This window comes from Oncorhynchus mykiss, chromosome 15 (assembly GCF_057628025.1).
Source record: "Oncorhynchus mykiss isolate SJ-2025 chromosome 15, ASM5762802v1, whole genome shotgun sequence".
Taxonomy (NCBI): Eukaryota; Metazoa; Chordata; class Actinopteri; order Salmoniformes; family Salmonidae; genus Oncorhynchus; species Oncorhynchus mykiss.
The window spans coordinates 48,739,316-48,756,294 of record NC_143036.1 but is presented as its reverse complement, the minus strand read 5'-3'; the positions used below and the strand labels follow the sequence as shown (position 1 = coordinate 48,756,294).

Sequence of the window (16,979 nt, the reverse complement as noted above, 5' to 3'; positions counted from 1 at the left end):
GTTAGCAAGTTGGAATTTTCAGAGTTTCCAACATGACATGAATGCCGCATTAGCTCTGGAGGGGTTTCATGTCCAGGTCCAACACGACAGCTGTATGGACATCCATCAGCTGTCACCATATGGACTCTCCTGTCCTCCTACTCTCCAGAAACATGCCCAGTACAACACCTATCCCCAGCACCTTCCCTTAGCCCAGGTAGCCTGTTGAATATGTAGGCTGACAAACATGCATGCTAGGAATGAGTATGCATCTTCAACTTCATACAGTACATTTTAAGTTGTCCGTTTTTTAGACCCTCAATGTACTAACATTTATTGTACACAACACTGAAATAAACCAAGGAATTCAAGGGAAACAAAAGCTGTTGGTTTTGTCCGCAAATAATTATCCAGTCAGAGGGCAGGTTTCAATCAGTTTGACATCCGCATAGAGTTGTTTTGACGGTATCTGAGGTGGAATTGCGTTAGAGCTGTCAAATCCACAAGCAGTTTATTGCGTTAATTTATTGCAGACTGCCATTGGATGCAATGAAACCACACCTGACTATAATCCGACAAATCTCATACAGCCACTTTACAAGTTAAAAAACAAAATGTATATTGATAGGCATAAATCCCCCCCATCCAAATTAACATGACAACATGCATTAGCCTAACATCAATGGTTTGACATTTGAGAGTCATTATTTCGAAGATTGATATAGCCTTCACTTTCTAGCGCAGTTTTGAACTTCTAACGCACTAGGTATAATAAATAACGGAGTGGTTTGTGACACACAAGAGCAGCCGCTCACGATATGTCAGCTCATTCTGCAGTTACACCTCCAACACCACCAATACATTTGCTATGCGGATATCGGTCAATGCTGGCCTTACGCTCAATCTGATTGCATTCTGGCCAGAGTCTCATTCACAAGAACAATGGTCAGGGAAACGTATCTGTATTCATCAAATCAGACACACTCATAGCAATTACATTATACATGTTAAAATAAAATGAACTACTGCCCTCATGTGGCCTCAAATGCAGTTTGGATCATTTAGACTGGATAAGTACACTATACAGTACAATACCAGTCTCTCTACAGGCTGTGCTATACAGTCTCCCAGTATACAGGATTCTCTCTGTTGAGTCTATCATGTACACACTGCAGGCTTCATGTGTCCCTGAGGGCATGTCTACACTTGACACTTACATGTGACTTCTGCTATCAGAATATGAGGATCGGATTGAAAAGACAGGTGGTCTGATTGTGTTCAGAGATGGCTACCTTTTCATTATAATGTTGGAGGAAATATGTTTCTAGCGTTTGAGGAACGTGTTTGCTGGCCTCATAAATGCAAGCCAGAACAAAGTGTGGACACAGTAGACACATTTAAATGTAGGTGTAGATGCATGCTATCTTTTAAAAAGCATGTTGACGAGTTAGTCAATAAATTAATAATTAAGTTGGGCTTAATAGGAATAGGGCTAGCCTTTCATTTAAATAGTAGAAAACAGATCATTCAGGCTACATTTATTCCTGTTATAGATTATGGTGATATTAAATACATGAATACTGCTTCCAGTGTTTTGAAGCCCTTGGACACAATTTATCGTAGCATACTTTGTTTTATAACATCTGACAGTTTTGACACTCACCATTATATCCTTTATCATTATGTTGGTTGGACCTAGCTACAAACACAGAGGTCACTTCATTATTCTGTTTTTATTTATGAAGCCTTATTCAATAAAACTACCAATTTACTTAACAGCATTGTTGAAATATGGAAATACGGATTACAACATTAGATCACAGGGTTGGTTACTGATGGAGACTCCACGTGTATCCATAGAGTTGGGTAAATCTGCCTTTTCCTACCAGGCCCCTATCATGTGGAATAATCATTTGAATGTGCTGTTGTCTCTGGGTCCATTTAGGAGAAAGGCTGGGGATTTTTTTTTATATATAAATGTGTTTGTTTTAGTTTGATTGTTTATATAATATTTTATATTTATTACATTTGGTGTTCTGTATTGTTACATGTTACATGTGCAAATGAGACCTAGGTCTCAATGCGTTTTTCCCTGGTTAAATACAATTATATAAAATGTAATTATTTATTCGAAATTCCATGATCAGAACTCCATGATCAGAATACAAAAACTGCATTAACTGTCAAGTCTAGACATGGCCTCAGTCATAATAAACTCATTGTCTGTTGGTCTCTTGGTTCTTCAGTCATTAATGTGTCCAGTCCCATCTTCATCTGCATGTAGGCTACTGGTTTAACAGATTATCGGTCGAGAGGGGATCACTTTTTGGACAGGAATTTCATTTTATTTCCTGGAGGTAAAAAAACAACAAAAAACATGACAGCTTTAAGCACAGGTACATACTTAAACAATATGAGCACCAGCTTGTCTTCTCACACTCCATTAACACTCAGTTCATACTCTCCTATGTAATGTTGTAATCCTTACCCAGTCCTTTAAGGAATTTGTTAACCCTGCGATGCTCATTACCATGAATTGAATCCAAATACTCGTGCACCCTCACCTCAAACAGTCCTGTAGAAAAACAAACAAACTTTGTGTTATCTAAAGTTAGACAATAAAGCTTTGAATCTGAACTTTGACCCGTACCTCTCAGTGCCTGTCTGTGGTGCTCTCTCTCCTGGATGAACAGTCCAAACATCTGTGTCTCCATGAAGACCTCCAGGAACTGTCTCATACTCTTAGACGAGACAGACTTACGAAAGGACTCGCGTTGGAAAGAAGAAGGGATGGGGGAGGAGGCCTCAACCTCCCTTTGGGTGATGAAGAGTGGATAGTGGCTGACGAGTTCTACAAAGAAACGCACAAAGGCCTCGGACACAACGGTGCTGAGGTGGCCAGAGTCTGTGTGAGAGAGTGAGAGAGAGAGTCAAAATTGCTACAGTCCAAACACTGGTCTGTCTCCCTCAAACAAATGATCTCGAGGGTCTAAAAAGTTACTCCAGTTCCGAGATGGACCCGGGGATGTCCTCCACGGACCCTACCTGAATAAATAAACGTGGAGACCCGGTCCAAATGGCACTGAGGACAACCAGACCCAGCCCTGTATAGACCCGGTCAGGCCCAGACCTGATCTGAGCCATCCAAGTGAGGGAACCAGAGGAAAAGTCCATTTTTAGCGACAATAAAACTTATATTAATTGCCTGGTGTTTATTTGCTTAAATCACTAAACACAACAGGCACTTAGAGACACGCTTCTATTTGAGCCAGGCATCTATATCCTTAATGCACACAGGTTTAGCAAATTTGCATACTTAATTGTTTCATTCCAGAATTTTAATCAATCTAGCACCATGCTCTACTAACTGAGCCACAGAGGACTAATATTTGCTGCACTAATGCATTTACACACGGTCACATTTCTTTTGTCTTAGTATGCCTCTATTTCGAGAAGGAAAAATAAGTTTCCTTGCCAGAATAATTATTCTCCTCTTTGACTGTGCATTTCAGCAGTTCTTACTTGCCGGCATTTATTTGAAAGAGGCGTTTATTTGCTGAAATGTGTGCCATTGCCCGGCCATTCAAAGGGACAGTCGGCTATTTGAGACTCAGCGTTTAATTCAAGTTAAGGTAGGCTATTAACTTAAGCTATTAACTTAAGCTCTCGGCACAAGCCGAGAGCCGAGGGAGAGAGGAATTCTAGCAGCAGGCGGGGGAGGCACTGTGCATGCAGTGTGTGTAAGTAGCGTGAGGTGCAGGCAGCTTGGAGGAGGAAGAGAGACAGCAGCAACCAAGCTGAATCACACTAGTTACTAACTTCTAGCTGCTAACTTCTAGGTTATTTATCATCAATCTGATTCCATAGTAACTGTTTTGACTGCGTCAAACCCAGAAGAAAAGCTACGTAACCTAGCTAGCAGGGTAGGCTAACTGAGGCTGCTCTTTCCCCATCCTACACAATTACAACAACTCCATTCAGAGTATTAAGTAGCAGCCTACCTGTTGGCTCTTGGTCATTGTAGCCTATCCTTTTCTCATTAACTTTAATAACGTCATTTTAGTTCATCTTCCATTGATCTCCTAACTTGTTTGCCACGGCACACAGAGCCAGAGGCTAGTGCCATATTATGCCGCTGCTCAGGTTTTTCACAAAAATGGCATGTGTAGCACAAAAATGGCATGTGTAGTTGTTGTTGTCGTCGGCCAATCACAAGTAATGACAGGAGTCAATTTTCTCTCTGGTTCTCTACTGCAGCAGTTGCGCGGGTTATCACAACAGTATAATTGTACCATTAGGACCGTCTCCTCCTCGCTCTGACGCCAGTTCTCTTCTCCTCTCCAGGACTGTCTCTAGGGCTGACTGGAGTTTAGAAGGCAGGATAGTGTCCTCATCATCCAGCTGACATGGGAATTCAAGAGAAATACAGTATACATGATTAGCTAAATATCATAGACTTAGATTAAGTGTACTCAATGAAGCTGCATTTGAGTCCAGAACTAGGCTAAATTTGTGTCTTTCAGGGTAATCAGTGAAGAAAGAGTACCTGTCTGAGGAAGCGACTGTTTCCAAGGTCAACCACCAGAACCTGGAGAGTAGGGAAGGCAGACAGGGTGTGTGAGTCCTTGCCATCAAACTTCAATTCCTTGTGGATTACAGAACCCCAAAACATATCTACAGTACATACATATGTTATGTCCTGTTTAGTTTCGACCACCAGACTGGGGTTGTATTCTCACCTCCTCTAGGGGTAGCTCTGTGAGCTGAGGGAGGGAGCTGGACAGTAGCCCTACGATGAAGGGGGTGGGGGTACACACTATGTCCAGCATGGCAGGGGGCAGTACGGGGATGTAGGTGTGCTGCCAGGTGAACGGGTAGAGTAGAGCCACCACCGCATGGCAGCACTGAGACAGAGTACTGCAGAGAAGAGAAATGGTAAGTGATTCAAGTTCAAACAGTTAGCTAGTTATCCTCCAAGTTGAATCACAAAAGGTTTGATGAAATACTCACTGTATTCTTTGCTGCACACTAAAACAGGGTCATTAAATGGGTACTGAACATTCTGATTTGGCCTAGTTTTTTGCTTGCTCATTAAGAAATGCAGCGGCCACGACCGTAGCCAAATGAAAGTTGTCTTTGGGGTTTGGTTTAATGTGGGTGACCTCGTGTGTGTGTGTGTGTGTGTGTGGCAAGCGTTTGTACATTCACTGTGCCAAAACAGTACAGAGTTATCTAGAAGGGTGAAAGACTAACTTTAAACAGTCTAACCTGTCTTGAAGTTGCCTAGGTTAGACAACATATTTTGCCAATTAGCTTCAGTCTGCTGGTATGTGTCCGTGGCAGAGTTGGTTTGACATTGGACGTCTAGCTCCTACGCAAGTTAGGGACCATCAATAAATTACACAATGTAAACAGTTGCACACCTTTAAGTTGTCTCATTAATAGCCCTTTACTACAGTGGGCTAAATCAGGGTCACACAGTAACCATGACAAAATGGAGTTGTAATTCAACAGCTCAGATACGAGACGTATGTGGCAGGGTCTACAGACAATCACGGATTACAAATTGGAAACCAGCTGCGTCGCAGACACCGATGTCTTGCCCCTGGACAAGCTGAACACCTTCGCCTGCTTTGAGGATAACACAGTGCCACCGATGTTGTCCGCTACCAAGGACTTTGGGCTCTCGTTCTTCATGGCCGACGTGCAAACTTGCTCAGCCCCCCACTTCACAGTTGAAGTGTACCTATGATACCTATGATACAGACCTCTACATGCTTTGTAGGTAGGAAAATCTGCAAAATCGGCAGTGTATCAAATACTTGTTCTCCCCACTGTATTTCTTAATTCCATTCTTTTACTTTTAGATGTGTGTGTATTGTTGTGAATTGTTAGATACTACTGCACTGTTGGAGCTAGGAACACAAACATTTCTCTACACCTGCAATAGCATCTGCTAAATATGTGTATGTAACCAATGACATTTGATTTGATTTTGAGCGGATGTTCAGGGGGCCTGAACATAATTACAAATAATATGCCAACTGGAAATTGACCACAAGTAGCCCAAGCAGATATAACATTTGACTAAAACCCAATCATTTCAAACTTGCTTACATTTGTATACGATCACGTACACTGAGTATACAAAACACCTGCTCTTTCCATGACATAGACTGACCAGTTGAATCCAGGTGAAAGCTATGATCCTTTATTGATGGCACAAACAGTGTAGATGAAGTGGAGAAGACAGGTTAAAGAAGGATTTTTAAGCCCTGAGACGGATTGTGTATATATGCCTTTCAGAGGGTGTGTGGGCAAGACAAACCAGGCGCAACTGTTTGTGTCAAGAACTGTAACCCTGCTGGGTTTTTAATGCTCAACAGTTTCCCGTGTGTATCAAGAATGGTCCACCACCCAAAGGACATCCAGCCAACTTGACACAACTGTGGGAAGCATTGGATTCAACATGGGCCAACATCCTTGTGGAACACTTTCGACACCTTGTACAGTCCATGCCCGATGAATTGTGTCTGAGGGCAAACAAAAAGGGGGTGTGGGGGTGTGTGTGCAATGTATGGTATACTCAGTGTATATCTCTCTATTATGCGTGGGAATACTTTGGAACAGATTTTCTCAAATAAAATAACTTCAAGCTGATTTGCTTTTATTTTTTACAGTCTTTTATGTCCACCAATGTAAAATGTTGTACCATAATCACCCGTGGACTGCCAGTTGGGGAACCCAGCTCTAGGACAACTATGTCATTCCATTCTGCGTACCTCTTCTCTACTACACTGACCCCAGTGACCCTATTAATCTCTGGCTCTCACAGGCTATTTCCAAAGAGAAATAAACAGTTTCTAAAAGGGACAGAATCAACACAACAGCAGGCATCACTCATTATCTCCCTGTCACATTGAAGAAAAACATTTGAACCATGAGGCTGAGCCACTATTTTATTTTCTCTGTTTATTCTGTCTTGTGTTTTTCCTCTCAGCTATAAAATCCACAGTTCCAGCTTCACTACCCTCTTTGGGGATGCTTTGAAATAAAATATAATTGTCAAATAATACATCAAATTGTTTTGATTTCTACTTATTAACTTTGCCATACAGTAGTTGAGTAGCCTATCAGGCTACTGGCATCACACCTGAGTTTGTCTGCAGTGAAGATGACCCTACGTTCCAGCAGGAGAGAACCAAAGACCCCGAGTAGCAGACGCAGACTCAGACAGGAGAAGAGACACTCAAAGTCCACATGCTCCAGACGAGAGTCAGACGGACGACATAGCTCCATTACCTGAGACAGGTGGATTGGTGGGTAGAAAGAAGGGGGGAGCGAGAAACAGACAGGGAGTGACATGGAAAGAAAGATAATGAGAAGAGGAGAGAGAGACAAAGTGAATGGAGAGTGAGACATATTTTACTAAGTAATACAAAACTGATGCAGTATAGAACACTTCAACTCAAACACTTTGCATGGCATCTGTATGTAATATTATTGGAAGTCTTCTTTGGAGACTAACGTAAAATCAAGGAGCTACCTCAGTACCAGATCCGGGCAGGAAGGTTTTAATGGTGATGGGTCTGCCAGGAGCAGGGAACGGAGCTTCCATAATGGCCCTCATGAAGGGCTGGACCAGGGCTGGAGACAGGGCTCTCCTCCTCTCCACCTCATCCAGGACCTGACACACACACACACGGCAGGACAGAGAGATCAGCAGGTAGCCTAGAGGTTAGAGAGATGGGCCAGCAATGGAAGAGTTGCCAGCACGAATCCTGGGCTTGATGGGAAACAGGATGAGAGGTGGCAACCAGGAGGCTGAAGTACAGTACACTATACCTTGGAGAAGAGGTGGAAGCATCCCAGGTGGCTGACGATGCAGTAGACTTCAGGGAGACGCTTTCCTTTCCCACTGGGCTGGGAGACGAGAGGAGGATATTTTAATGCTTTGTCATAGCCCCTCTAGGAAAAACTAAGCCGTGTCCCTGCTGTAAAACCCCCAGCATCTACAGAGAACCGTTTGGATCTGAAGAAACCCTTTTGGAAGAGAATAATTCTTTGTAAGGCAAAGGTTTCTACCTAGAGCCTTTAACATCATATGAGCTGTTTTTGTAGGAAAGGGTTCTTTGATGATTCTTTGAAGGCACAATGGATTCTTTGGAAAGCAAGAAGGGTTCTACATAGAACCATACATCATATTTCCCCGCATACTCTCTATTGCATGACCGAAAAGATCTTCTGGACATCAGAATAGCTATCACTAACCTCCATTTGGAGGAAGACTTCTACTTCACTGAGTCGGAGGCGAATGACATATTGATTATCGCGGCCCAATTCTCTGACACTCGAAGAAGGAGGAGACAACACGACAGAGGCCTGAGTGCGGGATACATGATGAGACTACTTTGGTGAGTGGATAAATCGCCTGTACCCTCCGTTCTATTGGCGAATGTACAATCACTTGAGAATCAACTGCATGAGCTCAATTCGAGACTATCCTATCAAAGTGTTTTTCAGAGTCGTAGCTGAAAAAGGACATGGTAAATATAAATCTATCTGCTAATTCTATACATCGGCAGGACAGAACGGCTGCGTCTGGGAAGTTCAAGAGGGTGTGTGTGTCACTTTGTTAACAGCAACTGGTGTGCAATCTCTAATATTAAGGAGTCTGGAAGTTCTGCTCGCCTGAGTTAGAATATCTCATGATAAGCAGTAGACCACACTATTTACCAAAGAGTTCGTCTATATTTTTCGTAGCCTTTGTCATAACTCTCCTGTGACGATCTGAATTATCAGGTTACAGTGGGTCCGCTCTACAGCATGCTCTCTCGTAGAGGGGGAGAGCAGGAAGTCTGCTGTTTTATGACAATCATAAAATACGCTGCCTCTATGCTCTGTTGTATTCGAGATTGGAATGTAAACTGTGGAACACAGAAAGAAGACCCTTGGACATCAAAAGTTTGAATAAGTAAACAATATTGGACACTTAAGGGACAGTCATGATGAGTTTGTTTCATTTGGCAATCTCATGATGGACAGGAAACACTCATTACTGTGTCTTTGGTTGTGTCCACTTCTTAATTATGTGGTTTACATCGAAATATTGTGAAACGTATGTTATTAAACATTAAACTATTTGTGAAAAGATGTAATATGATGTTAACCTTCTAAATGAGAGTATGGATTTTCATATAAAGTTGAACTGGTCAGTGGCCACACCCCCATGAGCCAGACAATACATCAGGCATCATGGAACCACCCTTTTCTACTCCAGAGTATAAAACCACCCATGATGAAATGTACATTTCATGTCAAAGGGACACACGATAAGCCGGATGTCTCAAATGGTGTAGAAGACCAGAAAATATGTTGAAATGGTTAAGAACTACAACGCTATAGGCCCAGGAGACCAGACAGTGTGTAGTGTTGGCTACAAGGCTGGAAATGGTTCAACTCTGAGACTATCGATCACTACAGAGAAATAACAAATTCTATACATAGAATTACTAGTCTGCAGCTGGAAATTACGTAAATCTAGTATGAGAATACTGACAACCACGGAAGCATCTATTCTATGCAACAACCATCTGTACACCTGACGTACCCATTACAACAGACACTTTCCAGAGCTGCTGAGAAAGTGACAACTACGAAAGACCTTGTGACTTCTGGGGAAGTTAGCCAGAGACTCTCTGATGAACTGACTCTCCAGCAGATGGACTGGTGATTCCAACAGAGAAGACAGTGCAGTAATGTCTAACAAGTCATATCCAACAAATTACACAAAATATACCCAATACACACAAATCTAAGTAGGAATTAATTAAGACCATATACATATGGATGATCGTGGTCAGAGAGGAACGGACTAAGATACAGTAGAATAGTATAGAAAACAGTACATACACATGAGATGAGTAAACATTAAGTGACTAAGATACCGTAGAATAGTATAGAATACAGTACATACACATATGAGATGAGTTATGCCAGATATGTAAACATTATTAGTGACTAGTGTTTCATTCCTTACAGTGGCCAGTGATTCCTAGTCTATGCCTATAGGCAGCAGCCTCTAATGTGCTAGAGATGGCTGTTTAACAGTCTGATTGCCTTGAGAGAAGCTGTTTTTCAGTCTCTCGGTCCCAGTTTTGATGCACCTGTACTGACCTTGTCTTCTGGATGATTGCGGGTGAACAGGCAGTGGCTCGGGTGGTTGATGTCCTTGATGATCTTTTTGGCCTTCCTGTGACATCGGGTGCTGTAGGTGTCCTGGAGGGTGGGTAGTTTGCACCACTCTCTCTCTCCAGAGAGACCTTGCGGTTGTGGGCGGTGCAGTCGCCATAAAAGGCGGTGATACAGGCCGACAGGGGGCTTTCAATTGTGCATCTGTAAACATTTTTGAGGGTTTTAGGTGACAAGCCAAATTTTAGCCTCCTGAGGTTGAACAGACTCTGTTGCGCCTTTACCACACTGTCTGTGTGGGTGGTCAATTTCAGTTTGTCAGTGATGTATATGCCAAGGAACTTGAAGCTTTCCACCAACTCCACTGCGGTCCCATCAATGTAGATTGGGGTGTGCACCCTCTGCTGTTTCCTGAAGTCCACGACCATCTCCTTTGTTTTGCTGACGTTGAGTGAGAGGTTGTTATCCCACACTCCGAGCCCTGTCTCGTCATCGTTGCTAACCAAGCCTACCACTGTTGTGTCGTCTGCAAACTTGATGATTGAGTTGGCCATGCAGTCATGGGTGAACAGGGAGTACAGGAGGGGGCTGTGCACGCACCCTTGTTAGGACCCAGTGTTGAGGATCAGCAGAGGTGATGTTTCCTAACTTCACCACCTGGAGGCGGCCCATCAGGAAGTCCACGAGCCAGTTGCACTAGGCGGGGTTCAGACCCAGGGCCTCAAGCTGAATGATGAGTTGAGGGTACTATGGTGTTGAATGCTGAGCTGTAGTCAATGAACAGTATTCTTACATAGGTATTCAACTTGTCCAGATGTGATAGGGCAGTGTGCAGAGCGATGCTGATTGCATCGTCTGTGGATCTATTGGGGCGGCAAATTGAAGTGGGTCTAGGGTGGCAGGTAAGGTAGAGTTGATATGATCCTTGACTAGTCTCTCAAAGCATTTCATGATGACAGAGGTGAGTGCGATAGTCATTAAATTCAGTTACCTTTGCCTTCTAGGGTACAGGAACAATGGTGACCATCTTGAAACATGTAGGGACAGCAGACTGGGATAGGGAGAGATTGAATATGCCCGTAAACAAACCAGACAGCTGGTCTGCGCATGCTTGGAGGACGCGGCTGGGGATGCCGTCTGGGCCGGCAGCCTTGCGAGGGTTAACACGTTTAAATGTTTTACTCCCGTCGGCCACGGAGAAGGAGAGCCCACAGTCCTTGGTAGCAGGCTGCGTCAGTGGCACTGTGTTATCCTCAAAGCGTGCAAAGAATATGTTTAGCCTGTCCGGAAGCAAGACGGCGATCTTGGCGAAGTGTCTGGTTTTCCTTTCGTAGTCCGTGATTGTCTGTAGTCCCTGCCACACACTTTTCGTGTCGGAGCTGTTGAATTGCACATTTTTGTTGAATTTCTCTATACTGACGTTTAGCTTGTTTCCCTTGTGGAGTGAATAACTACTCTGTTTATATTCTGCCATATTACCAGTCGCCTTGCCCTGGTTAAATCCGGTGGTTCTCGCTTTCAGTTTCGTGCGAATGCTACCATCTAACCACGGTTTCTGGTTAGGGTATGTTTTAATAGTCACAGTGGGTACTACATATTCTATACACTTCCTTATGAACTCAGTCACCGTATCCGTGTATGCGTCTAGATTATTTTCACAAGTTACCCGGAACATATCCCAGTCCATGTGATCAAAACAATCCTGAAGCGTGGATTCCGATTGGTCAGACCAGCGTTGAATAGCACGAAGCACTGGGACTTCCTGTTTGAGTTTCTGCATATAGGACGGGAGGAGCAAGATGGAGTCGTGGTCAGATTTGCCAAAAGAAGGGCGGGTGAAGGCCTTGTAAGCATTCCGGAAGTTTGAATAGCAATGGTCAAGAGTCTTAATGGCGCAAGTATGACCGTTGATATGTTGATACAACTTTTTGGATGAAAAGAGTCTTGGTTTTGAGAGCGTGCATTGTGCCTTTGAGAGCGTGCATTGTGCCACAATGCACCAACAAAACTGAGGTATTTGGACAACAAACATTTGTTGTCTAACATGGAAACCTTGGAGTGCCACCAGATGAAGATCATCAAAGGTAAGTGATTAATTTTAATGCTATTTCTGACTTTTGTGACACTCTTCTTGGTTGGAAAATGAATGTATGGGTTTCTGTGGCTAGGAGCTGACCTAACATAATCGTAAAGTGTGCTTCCGCTGTAAAGCCTTTTTGAAATCTGACACAGCGGTTGCATTAACTTCTTGACGCTACCCATCCATTAAGCGGTATAATTGTCATCAGCAACCGCTGAATAGCATAGCGCCACAGTAAAATAATATGACAAAAAATATTCATTTCATTAAATCACAAGTGCAATATTGCAAAACACAGTTTAGCCTTTTGTTAATCCACCTGTCGTCTCAGATTTTAAAATTATGCTTTACAGCGAAAGCAATCCAAGTGTTTGTGTAAATTTGTCGATCGCATGACAAAACACTAAGTACACTTAGTATCAGGTAGCTTGGTCACGAAAATCAGAAAAACAATCAAATTAATCGTTTATCTTTGATCTTTGGATGTTTTCACTCACGAGACTCCCAGTTACACAACAAATGTTCCTTTTGTTCCATAAATATTATTTTTATATCCAAAATACCTCTGTTTGTTTGTTGCGTTATGTTCAGAAATCCACAGGAAAGAGCGGTCACGACAACGCAGACGAAAATTCCAAATAATATCCGTAATGTCCACAGAAACATGTCAAACGATTTTTATAATCAATCCTCAGGTAGTTTTTAAAATATATATTCGATAATATATCAAACGGGAGTGTACGCTTTTCAATAGGACAGGGAGAAACAATGTCCGCTTTACTCTGTTGCGCAAAACTCACTCTGAGAGCCCCCACCTATCCACTTACGCAATGTGATCTTTCTCGCTCATTTTTCAAAATAAAAGCCTGAAACTATGTCTAAAGACTTTTGACACCTTAGGGAAGCCATATAAAAATATGGTTGATATCCCTTTAAATGGAGGATAGGCATGCATAGGAACAGAGAGGTTTCAAAATAAGAGGCACTTCCTGATTGGATTTTCCTCAGGTTTTCACCTGCAATATCAGTTCTGTTATACTCACAGACAATATGTTGACAGTTTTGGAAACGTTAGAGTGTTTTCTATCCTACTCTGACAATTATATGCATATTCTAGTTTCTGGGGCTGAGAAATAGGCCGTTTCAAATGGGTACGTTTTTTAGCCAAAAACGAAAATACTGCCCCCTACACGCAAAAGGTCAAGGAGAAGTTTATCTGTATTCGTATGTTTAACACTTGTATCTTTTATCAATGTTTATGATGAGTATTTATGTTATTTGATGTGGCTCTCTGCACTTTCACCGGATGCATTTCTGAACATAAAACACCAATTTGGACAAAAATATTAACTTTATCGAACAAAACACATTTATTGTGTAACATAAAGTCCTGTGAGTGCCATCTGATGAAGATCACCAAAGGTTAGTGATTAATTTAATCACTATTTCTGACATTGTGAGCCCTATCCTTGGCTGGAAAATGGCTGTATGGTTTTCTGTGACTAGGTGCTGACCTAACAAAATCGTTTGGTGTGCTTTTGGCGTAAAGAATATTTGAAATCGGACACTGTGGCTGGATTTACAAGAAGTTTATCTTTAAAATGGTGTATAATACTTGTATGTTTGAGGAATTTAAACTATGGGATTTCTATTGTTTTGAATTTGGCTCCCTGCAATTTCACTGGCTGTTGTCGAGGTGGGAGGCTAGCGACCCACTTGTACCAGAGGTTAAAATCCCCAGATACAATAAATGCAGCCTCAGGATATGTGGTTTCCAGTTTGCATAATGTCCAGTGAAGTTCGAGGGCCATTGAGGTTTCGGCTTGAAGTGGGATGTAAACGGCCGTGGCGATGACGGAGGAGAAATCCCTTGGGAGATCATACTGTCTGCATTTAATTGTGAGGTATTCTAGGTCAGGTGAACAACAAGACTTGAGTTTCTGTATGTTCCTAGAAATACACCATGAGTCGTTAATCATGAAGCATACCCCTCCACCCTTCTGCTTCCCGGAGAGATATTTATTCCTGTCTGCGTGATGTACTGAGAATCGTGCTGGCTTTTTGTTTTGGGTCGGCCTCTGGAATAAGTTCAATTGCTCTGGGGAGAGTGAACGAAGGATCTGCTCCAGGGAAGTCGTATTCCTGGTCATAATGCTGGAAGAACTGGTGAGTTAACGCCGCTCTAATATCCAATAGTTCTTCCCGGCTGTATGTGATGACAAAACATTTCCTGAGTTAATAAATGTAAAATTTATTTTACGTAAAATAAACAAAATACAGCAAAGTTTCTTAAGAGCTAGTCACGATGCTGCCATCTGTTGGCGTCAAAACACTTACGAAAACAAGACCATGCTCACTCAGAGGCGGTGCTCGTAGTGGCCAGTGACATTAATGCAAGAAAACTGAAATCTGTTTTACCTAATTTCTACCAGCATGTCACCTGTTCAACTAGAGGCAAAACAAACTATAGATCACCTTTATTCCACACACAGAGACACATACAAAGCTCTTCCTCGCCCTTCATTTGGCAAATCTGACCATCACTCTATCCTCCTGATATCTAATTACAAGCAACAGCCCATGGATTACAGCCAATATCATCACTGAGCTACAGGCTAGAGCTGCTCCTTTCAATGAGCGGGACACTAATCCGGACGCTTTTAAGAAATCCCGCTACGCCCTCCGACAAACCATAAAAACAGGAAAAGTTTCAATACAAGACCAAGATCAAATCCTACTACACCGGCTCGGACACTCGTCGGATGTGAAACGTTCACTTTAGCCTCTTAAGGTGGTAGCCACCAATCTGGAAAAAGTCAGTTTGGGAGGATAAAAGCAGCAGTATTTAGGCATCTGCTCAGATAATGCCCCAGTGCAGTGTAGGGTGCCCAGGTATATCCAAGTAGGCCTCAAAAGTTTCAGCAGACCTATTCTATATGAAATATCGCACTATTGTCCAATGTGTTCACAGAAAGATGAAACGAAGGTAAATTGAGACAAAAATCCACACAACTTTTCAGCTACAAACACAGATCAGACAAAAAAGAAGTGCTTGCCACCATCTTGAAATGAGTGTGTCCAGTGAAGGGGATGATGACACCTTTCCTCTCGCAAAGATTGTATCTGATTTCATTGATCCTCAACTTGTGGCCCAGACACTTTATTTAGGATAAATTGAGTTAGCCTTGAGTTAGCAACCAGCTTAGTTCTGAAGGATTTGTTGTCATAGAAATGTACCTGGCTAAAAGGTGAGCCACTTTCGTATGACCAGTCATCCTTAGTTGAACTCAGCACTGACAAAAAAGTTACCACTCTCCTCAAACCCAGTACATAGTATACCCCTATGGTCACCAGCAAAAACACAACAAAGACTGTTCACCAGCCTATGCTGTTTTTTTCAGCAGGATTAACAAGAAACCGGTCAATCGTTCATTTATGCTGGGAAAAGTGAGTCGCTCCCTTGAAGCAGACTACCATTCTCACGGCTGCTGTGTTGGCGGTTCAAGTCGACAGAATGTTGAGGAAATAGTTGTCACTTCAACTGGGACAGTCAAGGTTTTGGACATTGAAAGTGAGAAGAGACGATTTCACAACTTTGTGGCTAACCAGGTAGCAGCCTTAAGAGAAGCTACAAAAGTGTCTTAGTGGAGATATATCAGCATCAAGTAGAATCCTGATTATGAGGCTTCCAGAGGGTTGTAGGCTGACAGCTTTCGGGCTTGTAAAAGATGGATAGAGGGCCCAGACTTTATCTTAAAGTCAGAGACGGAATGGCCAAAGCCTGCTTTGGACCCCCATTTAATCCCGTCAGATGATCCAGAGATTAAAAGGGGCCTGACGGTGAATGTTGTTGTAAAGGACTCAGAGCGCAACTAATCGACTGATTAACTATGTCTCAAAGCCTCAGTTGCTTGGTTTCTTAAACTCAGAGATACTCTTCAATAGCTCAGAAGGAAAATAAAAAATACTAAATACTGACCTCTGCTGGTGACTCGCAAGTACAGTCAGTCGAAGTAGAAACAGAAGGTCAGAGCTGCATTGGGTGGTCTATTGCTCATTATTTTCAGTCAGAGAGAAAGATTCCTACAGCGCATTCACAAGCAGCTGGGACATGCTGGAAGAAACCACATTATCTGCACTTCTAAAGAAGTATTGTATCATGAGGGCCAACTCTGCCTGCAGACAAGTTATTTCTGATTGTGTCATCTGACGGCATCACCACGGGGAGTTTGGAGAACAGAATATGGCAGATTTGCCACAATAAAGAATTGTTGTCCTGACATTCCTCCTTTCACAAATGTGGGGGTTTTGTATTTATTATGGATTCCCATTAGCTGCTGCCAAGGAGAAGTCTGTCCATAATAAAGCACTGCTCTAACTTCTTAACAGCACTATCAGCAAGGCAGGTTCTACAGGCTCTAGTTGTGTTGCACCTGTACTACTGTTCAGTCATATGGTCAGGTGCCACAAAGAGGGACTTAGGGAAATTGCAAAAAAAAGAAGAAGAAAAAAGAGATTGACTACTACACAGAGCTGTCTGTTTAAACGACTAGCACATAGCTCAGACACCCATGCATACCTTACAAGACATGCCACCAGAGGTCTCTTCAGTCCACAAGTCCAGAACAGACTATGGGAGTACTACATAGTGCTAGTCATTATGACAGCTTAGCGACACAATGGCAGGGATTAAATGAGCTGTGGTTGGGTCATAGATAAGTCAGTCTCA

The 16,979-nt window shown here is 42.6% G+C and overlaps 1 protein-coding gene across 1 annotated transcript in view; it reads right to left on the bottom strand.

Annotated features, from left to right (window-relative positions):
* Window positions 1-253: 253 nt before the first annotated feature.
* The window catches only part of LOC110490137 (DENN domain-containing protein 2A), a 42,270-nt gene continuing 25,544 nt past the window's right edge, over window positions 254-16,979 (bottom strand). The window contains 9 exon segments of the mRNA XM_021563336.3: window positions 254-2,330; window positions 2,468-2,554; window positions 2,630-2,884; window positions 4,272-4,380; window positions 4,526-4,567; window positions 4,719-4,896; window positions 7,133-7,281; window positions 7,526-7,666; window positions 7,825-7,902. Of these exon segments, the coding sequence (XP_021419011.3) occupies window positions 2,299-2,330; window positions 2,468-2,554; window positions 2,630-2,884; window positions 4,272-4,380; window positions 4,526-4,567; window positions 4,719-4,896; window positions 7,133-7,281; window positions 7,526-7,666; window positions 7,825-7,902 (1,071 nt within the window). The 3' untranslated portion in view covers window positions 254-2,298.